The following is an 18682-nucleotide window of genomic DNA, read 5'->3' as shown; positions in this document are numbered from 1 at the left end:
GGCACAGGCAGCAAAATATTGTGTAGAGGACTTCTAAAGGCTCTACCCCTGTTTTTTAATTTTTTCTCATATATATATTTTAATTATATATTTTTTGGTGTGTTAGAATTGCTTTTTGATATGTTGTATATAGTTATTTGCACTGTTGTATATAGTTATATATCATTTCACCAATTCGGCCACTTGGGTACATTTGGGCAACTTGTGTGGGACACCTGGGTAACTTCATGCTAAATGTCTTGTAGCTCACCCATTCCTGAAGTTATCAGTCTAATACTTTGCACAACTACAGTTGCCCAGTACAGTTGTACAGTTGTGTTCTCCATCTAAATTGTGCCCAGCATCCTATCTGACTGTTTGGCTATTCCAGTACATGTGAAAAATGATGCTACAACAATAAAAACAGAAAACGTATGTTTATTTCCGTGTATTTTCTTGTACCAGATCTATTGTGTTATATTCTCCTACATTCAATTAACATTTCCACAAACTTCAGAATGTTTCCTTTCAAATGATACCAAGAATATGCATATCCTTGCTTCTAGGCATGAGCTACAGGCAGTTAGATTAGGGTATGTCTTCAGGCGGAAATTGAGAACAAGGGTTGCAGCCATAAGAGGTTATTAAGGAGCCTGAAACAACTAGAGAATACACACAGGTGAGAAGCCTTACCACTGCTCCCAGTGTGGCAAGTTTTTCAACCAGTCAGGGGATCTGAAAAAACATGAGAATACACACAGGGGAGAAGCCTTACCACTACTCCCAATGTGGAAAGAGTTATAACAATTTAAGGAACTTGAAAGTTCATGAGATAATACACACAGGTGAGAAGCCTTACCACTGCTCCCAGTGTGGAAAGAGTTTTAACCATTTAAGTAACCTGAAAAAACATGAGAGAATACATACAGTTGAAAAGCCTTACCACTGCTCAGTGTGGTAAGTGTTTCAACTGGTCAGGGGAACTGAACAAACACGAGAGAATACACACAGGGGAGAAGCCTTACCACTGCTCTCAGGTGCAAAGCTTTTGCCCATTTAGGAAGCCTGAAAGAACACATGAGACTGCACATAGAGGAGAAGGCTTACAAAAGCTCAGACTGTGGGAAAACCTTATGAAATTGCTTCTTCCAATTATTGATAGACATGTACCTGTTAAGAAACTGACTGTTAGAACTGTTAAGGCTCCATGTATTGATGAGGAAGTTAAAAACTGTATGTTTGAAAGAGTTGGGGCAAAAGGAGTGGCTAATAAGTCTGGCTGGCTTACGTACTGCAAATTGAGAAATTATGTGACCAAACTCAACAAAATAATACACCTTATTAGGAAGCCAAGATCAATGATATAAAGAATGATGGGAAAAAAACTTGTAAAAAATCATAATCAAAGAAAAGCAGTGCAAGTATTACATTTTGTAAAGTTAGTGTGGGAGAGGTGGAAAAATTGTTATCGATCAATAATGACATTGACAACTTAGATGGGAAGCTACTGAGGACATAGCCACTCCTATCTGTCATATTTTTAATCTGAGCCTAGAAGAAAGTCTTTTATCCTCAGGCCTGGAGGAAAGCCAAAGTAATTCCACTACCCAAGAGTGGTAAACACGGCCTTTACTGGCTCTAAGAGCAGACCTATAAGCTTGCTGCCAGCTCTTAGCAAACTGTTGGGAAAAATTGTGTTTGACCAAATACAATGATATTTCTCTGTAAACAAATTAACAACAGACTTTCAGCATGCTTATAGAGAAGGGCACTCAACATGTGCTGCACTGACACAAATGACTGATGATTGGGTGAGAGAAATTGATAACAAGAAGATTGTGGGAGCTCTATTGTTAGATTTCAATGCAGCCTTTGATATTATTGACCATAACCTGTTGTTTAAGAATGTCTGTGCTATGGCTTTTCAACCTCTGCCATAATGTGGATTCAGAGCTATCTATCTACTAGAACTCCGAGGGTTTTTAATGGAAGCTTCTCTAATGTCAAACATGTAAAGTGTAATGTACTTCAGGGCAGCTCTCTAGGCCCTCTACTCTTTTCTATTCTTACCAATGACCTGCCACTGGCATTAAACAAAGCATGTGTGTCCATGTATGCTGATGATTCAACGATATAAGCATCAGCAACCACAGCTAATGAAGTCACTGAAACACTTAACAAAGAGTTGCAGTCTGTTTTGGAATGGGTGGCCAGTAATAAACTGGTACTGAACATCTCTAAAACTAAGAGCATTGTATTTGGTACAAATCATTCTTTAAGTTCTAGACCTCAGCTGAATCTGGTAATGAATTGTGTGGCTGTTGAACAAGTTGAGGAGACTAAATTACTTGGCATTACCTTAGATTGTAAACTGTCATGGTCAAAACATATAGATTCAATGGTTGTAAAGATGGGGAGAGGTCTAGCCGCAATAAAGAGATGCTCTGCTTTTTTGACATCATACTCCAAAAAGCAAGTTCTGCAGGCTCTAGTTTTGTCTAATCTTGATTATTGTCCAGTCGTGTGGTCCAGTGCTGCAAGGAAAGACCTAGTAAAGCTGCAGCTGGCCCAGAACAGAGCGGCACGTTTTGCTCTTAATTGTAATCAGAGGGCTGATATAAATACTATGCATGTCAGTCTCTCTTGGCTAAGAGTTGAGGAGAGACTGACTGCATCACTTCTTCTTTTTATAAGAAACATGAATGTGTTGAAAATCCCAAATTGTTTGTGTAGTCTGTAAGGGAATTCTGCCCTATGTGCACACAAGAGATCACAGGAAAACTTATTTGATCAGAGCTTAGTTTGTTTAATAAGGATTGCAACACGGAGTTTACACTTACAGCAATTTGCAAGCAACACTCAGTTCAAAAGATGGTGTTTTCCCTTTTTATCCCCTACTGAGGATCACCCCGCCCAGGGTGATGTCCCTTAACTTTAATACCATATAAGCTCATAATTAATAGTTGCTAATACAAAGATGTCTCTGCTAGGCGGAGTTCAGCTTATTGCGTTATTGGCAGTTAGTTTCCCAATCACTCTTCCCCTTATTGCTATCATGTCAGACTGGAAGTAAGACTGGAACATAGTATCAACAGGAACTCTTAGTTCCCTTTATCCATCTCTTACCTAAAATATAGTTTCAACATCTGCTTTGTACAGTTGACCTTTTCATTCACTTGCAAGGTGTCAACCACTGATTCTTAATCTCAAGCTAAAGCAAAACATGAATCATTGTACTTTTGTCATCACAGGTGTTCCTATAATGTACAGATATCATCAAAGTTCTTACAAGTCAACTTACACACAGCTCTGACACACACACTTATCCCACCAGACATGCCACCGGGGGTCTTTTCACAGTCCCCAAGTTTCCAGAACAAATTCAAGAAAGCGTACAGTATTATATAGGGCCCTTATTGCATGGAACTTCCTTCCATCTCATATTGCTCAAACAAACAGCAAACCTGGTTTCAAAAAACAGATAAAGCAACACCTCACGGCACAACCCCTCTCCCCTATTTGACCTAGATAGTTTGTGTGCATACATTGATATGTAGGCTACGTGTGCCTTTTACAAAATGTATGTAGTTCTGTCCTTGAGCTGTTCTTGTCTATTGATGTGCTGTATTATGTGTCATGTTTCGTGTGGACCCCAGGAAGAGTAGCTGCTGCTTTTGCAACAGCTAATGGGGATCCTAATAAAATACCAAACTCTGTTATTCTCTCTGAGCTCAGAAATAAAGAATCTTGGTTTGACTTGGACTCCAGCAGATCCTTATTTTATAATATCCACCACAACTCTCCCACGGATTGCTGTTTATCATTGTCTCAGGAAAGAGTTCTTTGTTTTACTTTCCAATAAACATTGTTTCCACGTCTAAATAAAAAACATCTTTAACATAATGAACCTTCACTATCTTCATCCCTAGACTAGCAACATTAACTATTGTCTATTGTTATTCTCAGTAACCTTCCTGGCCATATGAAATCCTAGCGAAATACAATGTTCCCTACCAGTTTTCATGTCTTTGGTTATGCAAACGTTTGTTTATTTAATTATATTTCTCATTGAGATTATTATTTTTTTAATTCTGTATGGGTCACGCATTGCTTTGGTCATATGTTCCCTTATGGGTCAATGATTTTAATTAGAATATAGCAATTATGCTCTCTCCTCAATCACTTACAGTTTCTTTGGAAAGTATTCAGACCCCTTGACTTTTCCCCATTTTGTTATCTTATAGCCTTATTAAAAAATGTATTAAATGAAACAATTTCCTCAGCAATCTACACACAATACCCCATAATGACAAAGCGGAAACAAGTTTTTTATACATTTTTGCAAATGTTTTAAACACAAAATAATGATTTACATAAGTATTCAGACCCTTTGCTATATGAGACTCATAATTGAGCTCAGGTGCATCCTGTTTCCATTGATCATCCTTGAGATGTTTCTACAACTAGAATGGAGTCCTCCTGTGGTAAATTCAATTGATTGGACATGATTTGGAAAGGCACACACCTGTCTATATAAGGTCCCACAGTTGACAGTGCAGATCAGAGCAAAAACCTAGCCATGAGGTTGAAGGAATTGTCCGTAGAGCTCCGAGACAGGATTGTGTTGAGGCACAGATCTGGGGAAGGGTACCAAAACATTTCTGCAGCTTTGAAGGCCCCTGATTTAGCCCCCTGCAGTAAAGTGTTATTCATGGAGTAAAATTATCTTTTTAAGTCATTAGTAAAGGGCACATCGTTAAGAATACAGTTATCTTTTTTTGTTGTTTTGTGGTCTATATCCTGCCAATAATTTATTCCTTCATAAACAGAAAACATATGTGTACCTCAACACAACATGTGTTCAAGGGCCCCTCTAGGTTCACAATCTCTTGACCATTAAATCTGGATAACTGACAAATATTTTTTAAAGGGTAAAAGTGATCTGTTTAGGTCGTCAGTAAAGGAAGCATAGTTAAAGAGTACAATGAACCTTTCGAAGAGAATGGTGTGAGGCCTCTGGGGCATTTTTGGTGGGGTTGACCGAGACATCCCTCGGACACTCTTTTATGGGAGGTAAGATGTATCTGTTTAGGTCATCAGTAAAGGGGACATCTTAATATTACAATGACCCTTTCAAAGACAGAGACATCCCCCAGACATCTCCCCTATAACTATTTTTGAAAGGGTGAAAGTGACCTGTTTAGGTCGTTAGTAAAACATATGTTTTAAAGACACCTGGGGGTCCAGGTTGTTAGTTATTTTGTGTACATTTAGTTCCCCTGTGTGTAAGAGCCCCCCTAGATTCACAACTTCTTGACCCTTAACATTCCCAGCCAAGGAGAGACAGAGGGAGAGAAAGAGAGAGAGATTTCAATTCTTTGAAGGTAAATTACATTTTATTTCAAACCTTTTATTTTATTCAAAAACTTTAGTACAGTCATTTAAACATACATATTACAATTATTAAAGTTTACTATGTCATATTAAAAACTAAATTATGTCACTAATGTTTTAGTACTAAAGAACTTTATATAAATCACACATGTTGTTATTATTACATGTAGAAACACCACGTGACAACAACATGGTAGAAACCCCACATAACAACAACATGGTAGCAACACAACATGGCAGCAGCACAACATGGTAGCAACATCACATGACAACAACATGGTAGCAACACAACATAACAACAACATGGTAGCAACACAACATGGCAGCAACACAACATGGTTGCAACACCACATGACACCAACATGGTAGCAACACAACATTGTAGCAACACAACATGGTACAAACATTATTGGGCACAGACAAGAGCACAAAGGCAAGAAGGTAGAGAAAACAATGCATCACGCGGAGCAGCCACAGCTGTCAGTAAAAGTGTCCATGATTGAGTCTTTGAATGAAGAGATGGAGATAAAACTGTCCAGTTTGAGTGTTTTTTTGCAACTTGTTCCCGTCGCTAGCTGCAGCGAACTGAAAAGAGGAGTGACCCAGGGATGTGTGTGCTTTGGGGACCTTTAACAGAATGTGACTGGCAGAACGAGTGTTGTATGTGGAGGATGAGGGCTGCAGTAGATATCTTAGATAGGGGTGAGTGAGGCCTAAGAGGGTTTTATAAATAAGCATTAAACCAGTGGGTCTTGCGACTGGTATACAGAGATAACCCGTTTACAGAGGAGTATAGAGTGCAGTGAGGTTTCCTATAAGGAGCATTGGTGGCATATCTGATGGCCGAATGGTAAAGAACATCTTGCCGCCCAATGTATCCTACCATGACTATATCCAACCCAACTACATGTGTTTCCACTATCATGTATCCTACCATGACTATATCCAACCCAGCTCCATGTGTTGCCACTATCATGTATCCTACCATGACTATATCCAACCCAACTCCATGTGTTGCCACTATCATGTATCCTACCATGACTATATCCAACCCAGCTACATGTGTTACCACTATCATGTATCCTACCATGACTATATCCAACCCAACTCCATGTGTTGCCACTATCATGTATCCTACCATGACTATATCCAACCCTACTCCATGTGTTGCCACTATCATGTATCCTACCATTACTATATCGAACCCTACTCCATGTGTTGCCACTATCATGTATCCTACCATGACTATATCCAAACCAACTCCATGTGTTGCCACTATCATGTATCCTACTTGGCTGAAGCTTTGATCCAGTGGAAGAAGTATTGAGGAGCAGGGAGGTTAAAGGTCACTTCGGGATACAGCTGTTACTCTACACTATCCCTACATAATCCAGTAATGAGAAAAACTGAATAGAATATTTAGGGCCCTATAACATCTCTATCTATATATAACATCTGTATCAAATCCGTTGTCTTTTCTTTTTTTAACCTAATTCCATTTTCTCCGTCTGGTTTTTCCAGGTTTCTGATGTCCCTGTTTTTCTGTTTTTCTCTCTAAATCACACTGTTAATAGAAAAACAACAATATTGGATGTTCTAAGTCCACAACAATACTTAAACCACATCAGGAGACCACTTTTGAAGTCTGAGAAAAATCTAAGAAATGTTCATTTTTGTGTGTAGATACCCTTTAATTCAAGTGGCACCAGCAAGAGCCTTGCTTGGTTGGTGGTGTCTCTGTAGCACACATGTGATTGCAGAGTTTGCTGAACAAATCACAACAGGATTGATGCAAATAATCATGATATCATTCTGCCAGGTAGGCATAGACTACTTTATAGTTAACATTTAATTGACAAAGTTTTTGGGAAAGCTTTTCCATCAACCAGAAGATGGTTGTCATTAGCATAATCGCCCAGCAGCTAAACATAGTGGTAGACAAATGCACTCAGACAGGGGCATTTCCTGGCTTTTTCCTCTTCAGAAAGTTGAAGGAAAATACAAATCACATAGGCTAATTTAGACGACTTGCAGGCAGTGGGTTCAGAATAACCATGACATAAAAATGAAAACTCTTTAATCTGTCACCTAATCCTACCTAATGGGCAGGTCAGCCCTGGAGTAAAGTATTGGCTGTAAGAAGTAAGAGAAAACATAACATCTGTTTTTTTATTTTTTATTACCTCTCATGACATTGCTTGCAAGAATAAACATTGTAATTAATATTTTTCCAATCTGCGTTACCCACTCCAGTCAGCAGATGGCGATTTGAGTCTTTCAGGCGATGCTGCTTGCGTGACGTATAATCTAGTGGACGGAACTGGAGGCTTCTTCAACAGCGACAAAAGGCTTCTGATTCAACCAACGTGGTGATTTGCTAGCGAACCTAAAACCGAAACATTGAAGCGCTTTAGACCAATCTTGTCTATTTTACTCTTAGTGTTTGGAATATAATTCTGTTTACTTATCTACTAGTTCATTTAAACGTAATTTGCTTGTTAAATTAGCAAATGTGTTAAATTGATAATGCACTAGGCTAATCGACCGGAGCATGAGCTCACTAAGCTCGACGGAGAAAGAAGCTCTGATGAAAGGAGAGGAAGAAGCTTTCAGGATGAAAAAGGAGGAAGAGGAGGCTATCACATTGAAAGAGGAAGAGGATGATATTACAGTGAAAGAGGAAGATGGGAAAGAGGTTGTCAGAATGGAAGAGGAGGAGGTAGAAGCTTTCAGAATCAAAAAGGAGGAAGATGCCGTAATATTGAAAGAAGAGAATGTAGTGAAAGAAGAGCAAGAACCTTTTAGAGTAAAAGAGGAAGAGGAGGCTATCTCAATAAAAGAGGAGGAAGACGTTTTGGGAGTGAAAAAGGAGGAGGCTGAAGATCAGATTACAAACAGTGAGTACTGTCTTAAAAACAGGGGCACTATGAAGTTCTTGAAATAATGTATTGTTTTAACGGGGCATTCTAAATCAAATCAAATGTATTCATATAGCCCTTCGTACATCAGCTGATATCTCAAAGTGCTGTACAGAAACCCAGCCTAAAACCCCAAACAGCAAGCAATGCAGGTTTAGAAGCACGGTGGCTAGGAAAAACTCCCTAGAAAGGCCAACACCTAGGAAGAAACCTAGAGAGGAACCAGGCTATGAGGGGTGGCCAGTCCTCTTCTGGCTGTGCCGGGTGGAGATTATAACAGAACATGGCCAAGATGTTCAAATGTTCATAAATGACCAGCATGGTCAAATAATAATAATCACAGTAGTTGTCGAGGGTGCAGCACCTCCGGAGTAAATGTCAGTTGGCTTTTCATAGCCGATCATTAAGAGTATCTCTACCGCTCCTGCGGTCTCTAGAGAGTTGAAAACAGCAGGTCTGGGACAGGTAGCACGTCCGGTGAACAGGTCAGGGTTCCATAGCCGCAGGCAGAACAGTTGAAACTGGAGCAGCAGCACGGCCAGGTGGACTGGGAACAGCAAGGAGTCATGTCAGGTCGTCCTGAGGCATGGTCCTAGGGCTCAGGTCCTCCGAGAGAGAAAGAGAGAATTAGAGAGAGCATACTTAAATTCACACAGGACACCGGATAAGACAGAAGTACTCCAGATATAACAAACTGACCCTAGCCCCCCGACACATAAACTACTGCAGCATAAATACTGGAGGCTGAGACAGAAGGGGTCAGGAGACACTGTGGCCCCATCCGATGATACCCCCGGACAGGGCCAAACAGGAAGGATAAAACCCCACCCACTTTGCTAAGGCACAGCCCCCAAACCACTAGAGGGATATCTTCAACCACCAACTTACCATCCCGAGACAAGGCCGAGTATACCCCACAAAGATCTCCGCCACAGCACAACCCAAGGGGGGCGCCAACCCAGACAGGAAGATCACGTCAGTGACTCAACCCACTCAAGTGACGCACCCCCTCCTAGGGACGGCATGAAAGAGCACCAGTAAGCCAGTGACTTGGCCCCTGTATTAGGGTTAGAGGCAGAGAATCCAAGTGGAGAGAATTGGAATTGACCCTATACATTTGCAACACAAACAATATTTGACAAAATCATGATGAAAAAGGCCATTTTAGACATATTCATGCCTCTTGATTGTAATAGATGGTCATAAGTTTACGTCTGTTTGCTGTTCTCGTTCACACAGGAGAGAGACGTGACTATCGTGGATCCTCTGGGGAGCCTCAACAACATCCTGATGCTGACAAGTCAGAGAAGAGTCTCTCCAGATCAGAACACCAGATGGTACAGCTTGGTCTGGTCTAGCATACAGCTTGCTCTATCTCGGTCTGGGCTGGGTTTCTGTAAAGCACTTCATGAAAACAGTAACATCAGCATCCATAATGATATGTGTCTGTGTCCCCTCTTTATGGTTACCAGGACAATGCTAGCCCTTCCTCCCTCCCGGAGTCCCCGTGTCATGCCTCTCCTGGTAGCGCCTTACTGCTGGGTATGAAGAGGTTGTCTGTGCTGCTGGTGGACTGCAGGAAAACAACGGGGCTGAGTGGAACTGTGGGAGGAGGAGAAGAGAAGAAAGGATCAGATTTGACTCATCAAAGTAAGTGCTGTAGTTTAGTTTGAACAAATACAATAGATCTGCCCACTGGTATCTTACCAGGACAACCAGCAGAGTTCTGTTAGTTGACAGGAACATGGACTGGTGGATATGGATGTTATGAATATCATAACACTGAAAAAGGATTCTGCCAATTAAAAGAGAGAAACCAATAGACCATATTAAATCTTGATGAAAGTTAGCTTTAGAGAGAAAGTTCTAAGATGATCCAATGTAAGGTGCTCGTTTTTCAAAAACATTTTCTCAAAATATTATGGATGTTACATTTTCTGTCCCAGTCAACCCCCCCTATCTTTACAAGACTGTAGAACAGGAAAACTAAACTCCAGACACTGGTAATTAATGAACTAATACTGGAGGAAAGCTGTGATCAGGCTGCCCACTCAAGAGAAAGCTTCAAACTGTAACCAGTGCTGTCAACCTTGTTCAGGTTATCAGAAAACCTACCAGGGTAGTTACAAACAGTAGAGGAATGAAATCTTCATGTTTTGATCATATCTTTACTAATGCTGCAGAAATGTGTTTTAAAGCAGTATCCAGATCCATCAGATGTAGTGATCACAATATAGTAGCCATGTCTAGGAAAACCACAGTTCCAAAGGCTGGGCCTAATATTGTGTAAAAGAGGTCATACAATCTTTTGTGGTGATTCCTATGTTGTTGAGGTAAATAATAAAAAAAATTTTAAACAAAGATAAATGACATAAAGAATGATTGTAAAAATCTTTGGAGCATCTTCAATGAAATTTTGGTTTAAAAAAAATCAACAATGACATGTCACCAGTGTTTAATTTCTATTTTACCTTTATATAACTAGGTACAGTGGGTTAACTGCCTTGTTCAGGGGCAGAACGACAGAGTTTTACCTTGTCGGCTCGGGGATTCGATCCAGCATCCTTTTGGTTACTGGCCTAACGCTCTAACCACTAGGCTACCTGCCGCCCCAGAGCCACCTGTCTAACAGAACACAGAGTGTTCTTTAATGGAAGCCTGTACAACAAAATCAAGGTAGAATCAGGAATTCCCCAGGGCAGCTGTTTGGCACCTGCTTGTTCCAATCTTTACCAACAACATGCCAATGACATTTGAGTAAAGCCAGTGTGTGCGGATGACTCAATGCGGATGACTCAACACTGTACCATGGCAACTGAAATGACACTTAACAAAGAGCTAAAGTTAGTTTCAGAATGGGTGGCAAGGAATAAGTTAGTCCTAAATATTTCAGAATACCTTAAATTACATGGCCTACTATGCTAATTCTGTAGCGGTATTGTTAGAGGGGGATAAAGATAAAGATTTTGTTGAGGCGCCAGGGAGGTATTAACCCTAGTTATTAAAGTTAGTTATTACCTATTATAACATTATTATTATTATTAAATATTATAAAAACCGAAAAGATAAGAGTAGAGTAGCGCTTCCAGACACATTCTAAACATTATGGAGTCATAAAGGAGGACTGTAGCATCTAATGATGAAACATTATGGAGTCTTGAAGGAGGACTGTAGCATCTAATGATGAAACATTATGGAGTCTTGGAGGAGGACTGTAGCATCTGATGATGAAACATTATGGAGTCTTGGAGGAGGACTGTAGCATCTAATGATGATACATTATGGAGTCTTGGAGGAGGACTGTAGCATCTAATGATGAAACATTATGGAGTCATAAAGGAGGACAGTAGCATCTAATGATGAAACATTATGGAGTCTTAAAGGAGGACTGTAGCATCTAATGATGAAACATTATGGAGTCTTGGAGGAGGACTGTAGCATCTGATGATGAAACATTATGGAGTCTTGGAGGAGGACTGTAGCATCTAATGATGATACATTATGGAGTCTTGGAGGAGGACTGTAGCATCTAATGATGAAACATTATGGAGTCTTGGAGGAGGACTGTAGCATCTGATGATGAAACATTATGGAGTCATAAAGGAGGACTGTAGCATCTAATGGTGAAACATTATGGAGTCTTAAAGGAGGACTGTAGCATCTAATGATGAAACATTATGGAGTCTTGGAGGAGGACTGTAGCATCTGATGATGAAACATTATGGAGTCTTAAAGGAGGACTGTAGCATCTAATGATGAAACATTATGGAGTCTTGGAGGAGGACTGTAGCATCTAATGATGAAACATTATGGAGTCTTAAAACTTCTTGTGTTGCTTCCTAAGTGGACAGTTTGATTTCACAGAAGTGTGATTGACTTGGGTTTACATTGTGTTGTTTAAGTGTTCCCTTTATTTTTTTGAGCAGTGTAGATGTCCTAACCGACTTGCCAAAACTATAGTTTGTTTACAAGAAATTTGTGGAGTGGTTGAAAAACTAGTTTTAATGACTCCAACCTAAGTGAATGTAAGCTCCGGTATCTGAGAAATATTTGATTCAATATTTCCACAACAATGGTCATAAGTTTACCATCTGTTTGATGTTCTCATTAACACAGGAGAGAGACACGACTATTGTGGATCCTCTGGGGAGCCTCAACAACATCCTGATGCTGACGAGGCAGAGAAGAGTCTCTCCAGATCAGAACACCAGATGGTACAGCTTGGTCTGGTCTAGCATACAGCTTGCTCTATCAGGGTTGGGGTGGGTTTCTGTGAAGCACTTCATGACAACAGTGGCATCAGCATCCATAATGATATGTGTCTGTGTCCCCTCTTTATGGTTACCAGGACAACGCTGGCCCTTCCTCCCTCCCGGAGTCAACGTGTCATGCCTCTCCCGGTAGCGCCTTACTGCTGGGTATGAAGAGGTTGTCTGTGCTGCTGGTGGACTGCAGGAAAACAACGGGGCTGAGTGGAACTGTGAGAGGAGGAGAAGAGAAGAAAGGATCAGATTTAACTCATCAAAGTAAGTGCTGTAGTTTAGTTTGAACAAATACAATAGATCTGCCCATTGGTATCTGTTACCAGGACAACCAGCAGAGTTCTGTTAGTTGACAGGAAGATAGACTGGTGGATATGGATATTATGAATATCATAACAATGAAAAATGATTCTGCCAATGAAAAGAGAGAAACCAATAGACCATATAAAACCTTGATGAAAGTTATTTTTAGAGAGAAAGTTTCAAGATGATCTGATGTAAGGTGCATGTTTTACAGAAACTTTCCTTAAATACATTATGGATGTTACATTGCCTGTCCCAGTCAATCCCCTATCTTTACAAGACTCTAGAAGAGGCAGACAAAACTCCATACACTTCAATGTGGTCTGTATTGCTTCATTGACATCTGATCTACAGAGAACGTGTTAAACATAAAAATGTACAGTCGTAGTCGGAAGTTTACATACACCTTCGCCAAATACATTTAAACTCAGTTTTTCAGATTTCCTGACATTTATTCCCAGTAAAAATTCCCTGTTTTAGGTTAGTTAGGATCACCACTTTATTTTAAGAATGTGAAATGACAGAATAATAGAGATTTCTTTCAGCTTTTATTTCTTTCATCACATTCCCAGTGGGTCAGGAGTTTACATACACTCAATTCGTATTTGGTAGCATTGCCTTTAAATTGTTTAACCTTTGTCAAACGTTTCAGGTTGCCCCTTCCACAAGCTTCCCACAATAAGTTGGGTGAATTTTGTCCCATTCCTCCTGGCAGAGCTGGTGTAACCTTGCTCGCACACGCTTTTTCAGTTCTGCCCACATATTTTCTATAGGATTGAGGTCAGGGCTTTGTGATGGCCACTCCAATATCTATTTTGTGAAGTGCACCAGTCCCTTCTTTTCATGAGAATTTTCAATCCCAATGATAATAACTAATAATCAATCAACTTTGACAAATCCCAGAGGTTTGTAAGACCATAGGTTTAATAATGATTAGGCAAGGACTCCGCTTATGCAAAAGGCTTGTACAATTTATTCACGAGAACGTTCTGCAGTTCATATACAAAGACATTCCTTTTATACCATTCTTCTCACTTACATGCACACTAACATTAGGAGAGCTATCTTCTTCTCCAGAATTCTCACCACAGTTTATCACTACCCAGCTGACAGTAACATTCCCCCCCCAGATAAGGGAAACCTGGAGTGGTAATCCCTGTCCTATCGTACTTTCTCAGAGTTATAGCCGGGTCGGTTCAAACACAGTTTAATTGTCCTTTGTGCTTTCTTTAGGCGCACACACACACATTCCTCTCTCTCCCCAATCCAACCTAGTTGGACTTCTGGATAATATTTGTATTATTCCTTATATATCCTAACCTATACTCCCTTATAGTTAAGTTTCCGGGTTTAATTATTTAATCATTATCTTTAACCTTATAATTCTTTTATCACTCCTGCAGCAAAGCACCCCCATAACATGATGCTGTCACCCCCATGCTTCGGTGTTGGGATGGTGTTCGGCTTGCAGGCCTCCCCCTTTTTCCTCCAAACATAACGATGGTCATAATGGCCAAACAGTTCTGTTTTTGTTTCATCAGACCAGAGGACATTTCTCCAAAAAGTACGATCTTTGTCCCCATGTGCAGTTGCAAACCGGAATCTTGCTTTTTTATGGCGGTTTTGGAGCAGTGGTTTCTTCCTTGCTGAGCAGCCTTTCAGGTTATGTTATGTCGAAATAGGACTCGTTTTCCTGTGGATGTAGATACTTTTGTGTCTGTTTCCTCCTGCATCTCCACACGGTCCTTTGCTGCTGTTCTGGGATTGATTTGCACTTTTCCCACGTACACGGCCATCCTGAGCAGTATGACGGCCGCGTGGTCCCATGGTGTTTATTCTTGCATACTATTGTTTGTACAGATGAACGTGGTACCTTCAGGCATTTGGAAATTGCTCCCAAGGATGAACCAGACTTGTGGAGGTCTACAATTTTTCTTCTGATGTCTTGGCTGATTTATTTAGATTTTTCCATGATGTCAAGCAAAGAGGCACTGAGTTTGAAGGTAGGCCTTTGAAACATACAGTGAATTATAAGTGAAATAAGAAATTTGTGGAGTGGTTGAAAAACTAGTTTTAATGACTCCAACATAAGTCTTTGTAAACTTCAGACTTCAACTGTATGTATTTATTTTTAAACAAGCTTTGTAAGCCTTTTCTAAAAGCTGTGATATTGATTAAATGAAGAAAAACATTTGTGAGACTTGTGCTCCGTCGACAAAATTAAATCCATTTTCTACTTTAACAGGTCAAATAAACTCCAACATATAGACTTTAAAGAACATTGTTTCATTAGGAAATGACTCACTTTTTTTGTTCATGTTTCTGACATCAGTGTGCTGCTTACAGTTTAGCTTCCTCCTCTGTCCCCATACTTGGCTCAAACTAGTGATCCTCTGCTTCTCAACACATGTGACCGCTCTCCTTGACAATGAACCGATTGAAGCTATACAAAAGGTACCAGTTGGATAGCTCCATCTATGATGTTTCAAGCTAGCTGTGGAGTGAGTTTACGGCACGTTCTCACCTCCGTTACACATGTTCAGGTTGACTTTCCCACAGAATCGACCACATACACTACCAGTCAAAAGTCAGGACACAACTACTCATTCAAGGGTCTTTCTTTATTTTCACTATTTTCTACATTGTAGAATAATAGTGAAGACATCAAAACTATGAAAAAACACTTATGGAATCATAGAGTAACCAAAAAAGTGTTAAACAATATCCCACACCGGTCAGGTAAATGGATTATCTTTGCAAATGATAATTTTTTGCTTTTTTACTTATTTATTTTAGGTTTTAGGAAGTGTGTAGGTCGCATTCTGTATCATACAACTATGAAGGAGATCCCTCAGGAGACCATCCGCCACCTCATCAGGAGCATGCCCAGGCGTTGTAGGGAGGTCACACAGGCACGTGGTGGCCACACACACTACTGAGCCTAATTTTTTGACTTGTTTTAAGGACATTACATCAAAGTTGGATCAGCCTGTAGTGTGGTTTTCCACTTTAATTTTGAGTGTGACTCCAAATCCAGACCTCCATGGGTTGATAAATTTGATTTCCATTGATAATTTTTGTTTGATTTTGTTGTCAGCACATTCAACTATGTAAAGAAAAAAGTATTTAATAAGAATATTTCATTCATTCAGATCTAGGATGTGTTATTTTAGTGTTCCCTTTATTTTTTTGAGCAGTGTATTTACAACCACCTGCTTGATAGGAATTCAGCGATGTTTGTGTCTTGAGTGTCATAGAACTGTCTAATGTTTTGTGTTCTAACTTATAAAACAGAAATAAAAATAAGTAATGTAAACATGTCAGTAATTACCAGGATGCTCTACAACATTTGTTTTAAAATCACACAAAGATTGTTTTAAATGATGAAACGTTTGAAAGCTGGCCTCAGGTTATTGAGGCATCTGATTTGGTTTAAACCTCATAACAAGGCAGTTTTATCATGTGGAGATTTCATTCTGGTCTGTCTTAAAATAAACACTGTCTTTGGCAGGAGGAAAACCAAACTTGGACGAACTAAAGACGTCCAAACCAGCAAGTCGACACCTCTGCTCCCAGTGTGGCAAATGTTTTAACCGGTTAGGGGCCCTGAAACAACATGAGAGAATACACACAGGGGAGAAGCCTTACCACTGCTCCCAGTGTGGCAAGAGTTTTAATCACTTTGAAAACATGAAAGCCCATGAGCGAATACACACAGGGGAGAAGCCTTACCACTGCTCCCGGTGTGGCAAGTGTTTTAACGGTATAGGGGCCCTGAAACAACATGAGATAATACACACAGGGGAGAAGCTTTACCACTGCTCCCAGTGTGAAAAAAGTTTTCGCCGGAAAAGTTACTTGGAAACACATGAGAGAATACACACAGGGGAGAAGCCTTACCACTGCTCCCGGTGTGGCAAGTGTTTTAACGGTTTAGGGGCACTGAAACGACACGAGGGAATACACACAGGGGAGAAACCCTACCACTGCTCCCAGTGTGGCAGGTGTTTTAGCCTGTTATGGGCCCTGAAACAACATGAGATAATACACACAGGGGAGAAGCTTTACCAATGCTCCAAGTGTGAGAAAAGTTTTCAACGGAAAAGCTACTTGAAAAGACATGAGATAATACACACAGGGGAGAAGCCTTTCCACTGCTCCCAGTGTGGCAAGTGTTTTAACCGTTTATGGGCCCTGAAACAACACGAGAGAATACACACAGAGGAGAAGCCTTACCACTGCTCCCAGTGTGGCAGGTGTTTTAACCTGTTAGGGGCCCTGAAACGACATGAGAGAATACACACAGGAGAGAAGCCTTACAAATGCTCAGACTGTGGGAAGACGTATTACTCATCACAGTCACTTAAAAGACATGTGAGAATCCATAGATGATAGAATACTTGTGTGAATATCATCAGAGAACATACACTGTGCTCCCATTGTCTTATGTTGTTGACTGAGAATGTGTTTACTTGTTTGTACCATATGAAATGAAATAGTACAAAGTATACTCAGACATATATTTTTATGTTATTATTAGAAACCATGAAGTGAATATGGAGTATGTCAGTTTGAATATAGAGTAGGTCAGATTGCATGGGTTTAAATGGTATTTTTTTAAACTCTGTGTGTTTATCTGGGTGTCCTTCCTCCAGCACTACAGATAATCAAGTGATATTTGGATGTGATGCATTTGTTCCATTGTTTACATTTGCATTGTTGGTCCACTGATGATTTAATTAAATGAAAATGTTCACAGAGTCTGTAATGCAAAATGTTAATTGTAGGTGTCCACATATCTGCGTATGTGACTAACCTTGTGAAACTGTCCTATTATAATCTCCTGGTCCTGGGAGTATCATCCTGTGTTGCAAACCAGCTGCACCTGCGTCCTTGTATGAATAAAGTCCCTCCCAGGAACAGGAAACTATAAAGATATGTGCTCATCACCCAATGCTTCAGGAATTCAGACTGTCTACACTGCGCTGTGTAACTGTTATTCTCTCTGAGCTCAGAAATAAAGAATCTTGGTTTGACTTGGACTCCAGCAGATCCTTATTTTATAATATCCATCACAACTCTCCCACGGATTGCTGTTTGTCATTGTCTCAGTAAAGAGTTCTTTGTTTTACTTTCCTGGGGGCATTTACAAGCCTCCCACTGGTTGAATAAATGTTGTTTCCAAGTCATTTCAACAAAACTAATCCATGTGATGTTAGATCAATGCAGAAAACTGATTGGATTTGTAAAAAGCCGTCAACATCAGGAATCTTTATTTATTTTTCACCCACCTTGTAAGCTAAATCCAATGACAGGTGACATTTTGTGTTGATTTCATGTTGAATTCACGACTCAAAGAAATGTAAATAGAAACTAGATGTTGAACTGACGTCTGTGCCCAGTGGGCTGGATTGAATAAGTAGCAGGTGTTGGATCAATATCCACCTTAGTAGCTAAGTTTCCATGTAATTTGCGACAGATTTTCATGTGAATATTCTTAAATATGTACAAAACAATATATGCATTTTCCCACCAGAAATGTTTCTTTCAAACAGACTAATTGCAGACATAAGGCTTTGTGTGACAAATAAAAAAACTTTTGTTGTTAAAATCCCGTATACCGTATGAAAAATGCAAGTTAAATGGGTTTCCATCACATTTTCAACTCTACTGAGGGTTTAAAAAGCTGTTGTATTATATAGCAAACGTGCTCTTGTCCCGTGCACTGTAGTCAGCAGCTCACAGATACAGTGCTGGTAGGCTACCTACATGATGAGATTATTATGGATGAGAGAGATATTATTTTATTTGTCTAATGGCAACCAA

The 18682-nt window shown here is 40.0% G+C and overlaps 2 protein-coding genes across 2 annotated transcripts in view; both read left to right on the top strand.

Moving 5' to 3' along the window:
- The window catches only part of LOC129843063 (zinc finger protein 729-like), a 59841-nt gene extending 41949 nt beyond the window's left edge, over positions 1 to 17892 (top strand). The window contains 3 exon segments of the mRNA XM_055911817.1: positions 793 to 927; positions 929 to 1016; positions 16433 to 17892. Coding sequence (XP_055767792.1) covers positions 793 to 927; positions 929 to 1016; positions 16433 to 17248 — 1039 coding nt within the window. The 3' untranslated portion in view covers positions 17249 to 17892.
- On the top strand, positions 7492 to 16441 carry LOC129843079 (cilia- and flagella-associated protein 251-like). The gene is made up of 6 exons (XM_055911835.1): positions 7492 to 8270; positions 9531 to 9628; positions 9764 to 9941; positions 12408 to 12505; positions 12640 to 12817; positions 15653 to 16441. The coding sequence occupies exons 1-6, from the start codon at positions 7925 to 7927 to the stop codon at positions 15793 to 15795; spliced, it is 1041 nt and encodes a 346-aa protein (XP_055767810.1). The 5' UTR covers positions 7492 to 7924; the 3' UTR covers positions 15796 to 16441.
- Positions 17893 to 18682: the final 790 nt, after the last annotated feature.

The sequence above is a fragment of the Salvelinus fontinalis genome, unplaced genomic scaffold, assembly GCF_029448725.1.
Source record: "Salvelinus fontinalis isolate EN_2023a unplaced genomic scaffold, ASM2944872v1 scaffold_0097, whole genome shotgun sequence".
In the NCBI taxonomy this organism is placed as follows: Eukaryota; Metazoa; Chordata; class Actinopteri; order Salmoniformes; family Salmonidae; genus Salvelinus; species Salvelinus fontinalis.
This window is presented reverse-complemented; position numbering and strand designations above follow the sequence as displayed.

Bases quoted from the DNA above. Each gene is read 5' to 3' on its own strand.
- LOC129843079 (XM_055911835.1), top strand. From the start codon at position 7,925: ATGAGCTCACTAAGCTCGACGGAGAAAGAAGCTCTGATGAAAGGAGAG. The intron at 8,271-9,530 runs GTGAGTACTGTC...TCGTTCACACAG, and splicing joins TGAAGATCAGATTACAAACA to GAGAGAGACGTGACTATCGT. The intron at 12,818-15,652 runs GTAAGTGCTGTA...TATTTATTTTAG, and splicing joins ATCAGATTTAACTCATCAAA to GTTTTAGGAAGTGTGTAGGT.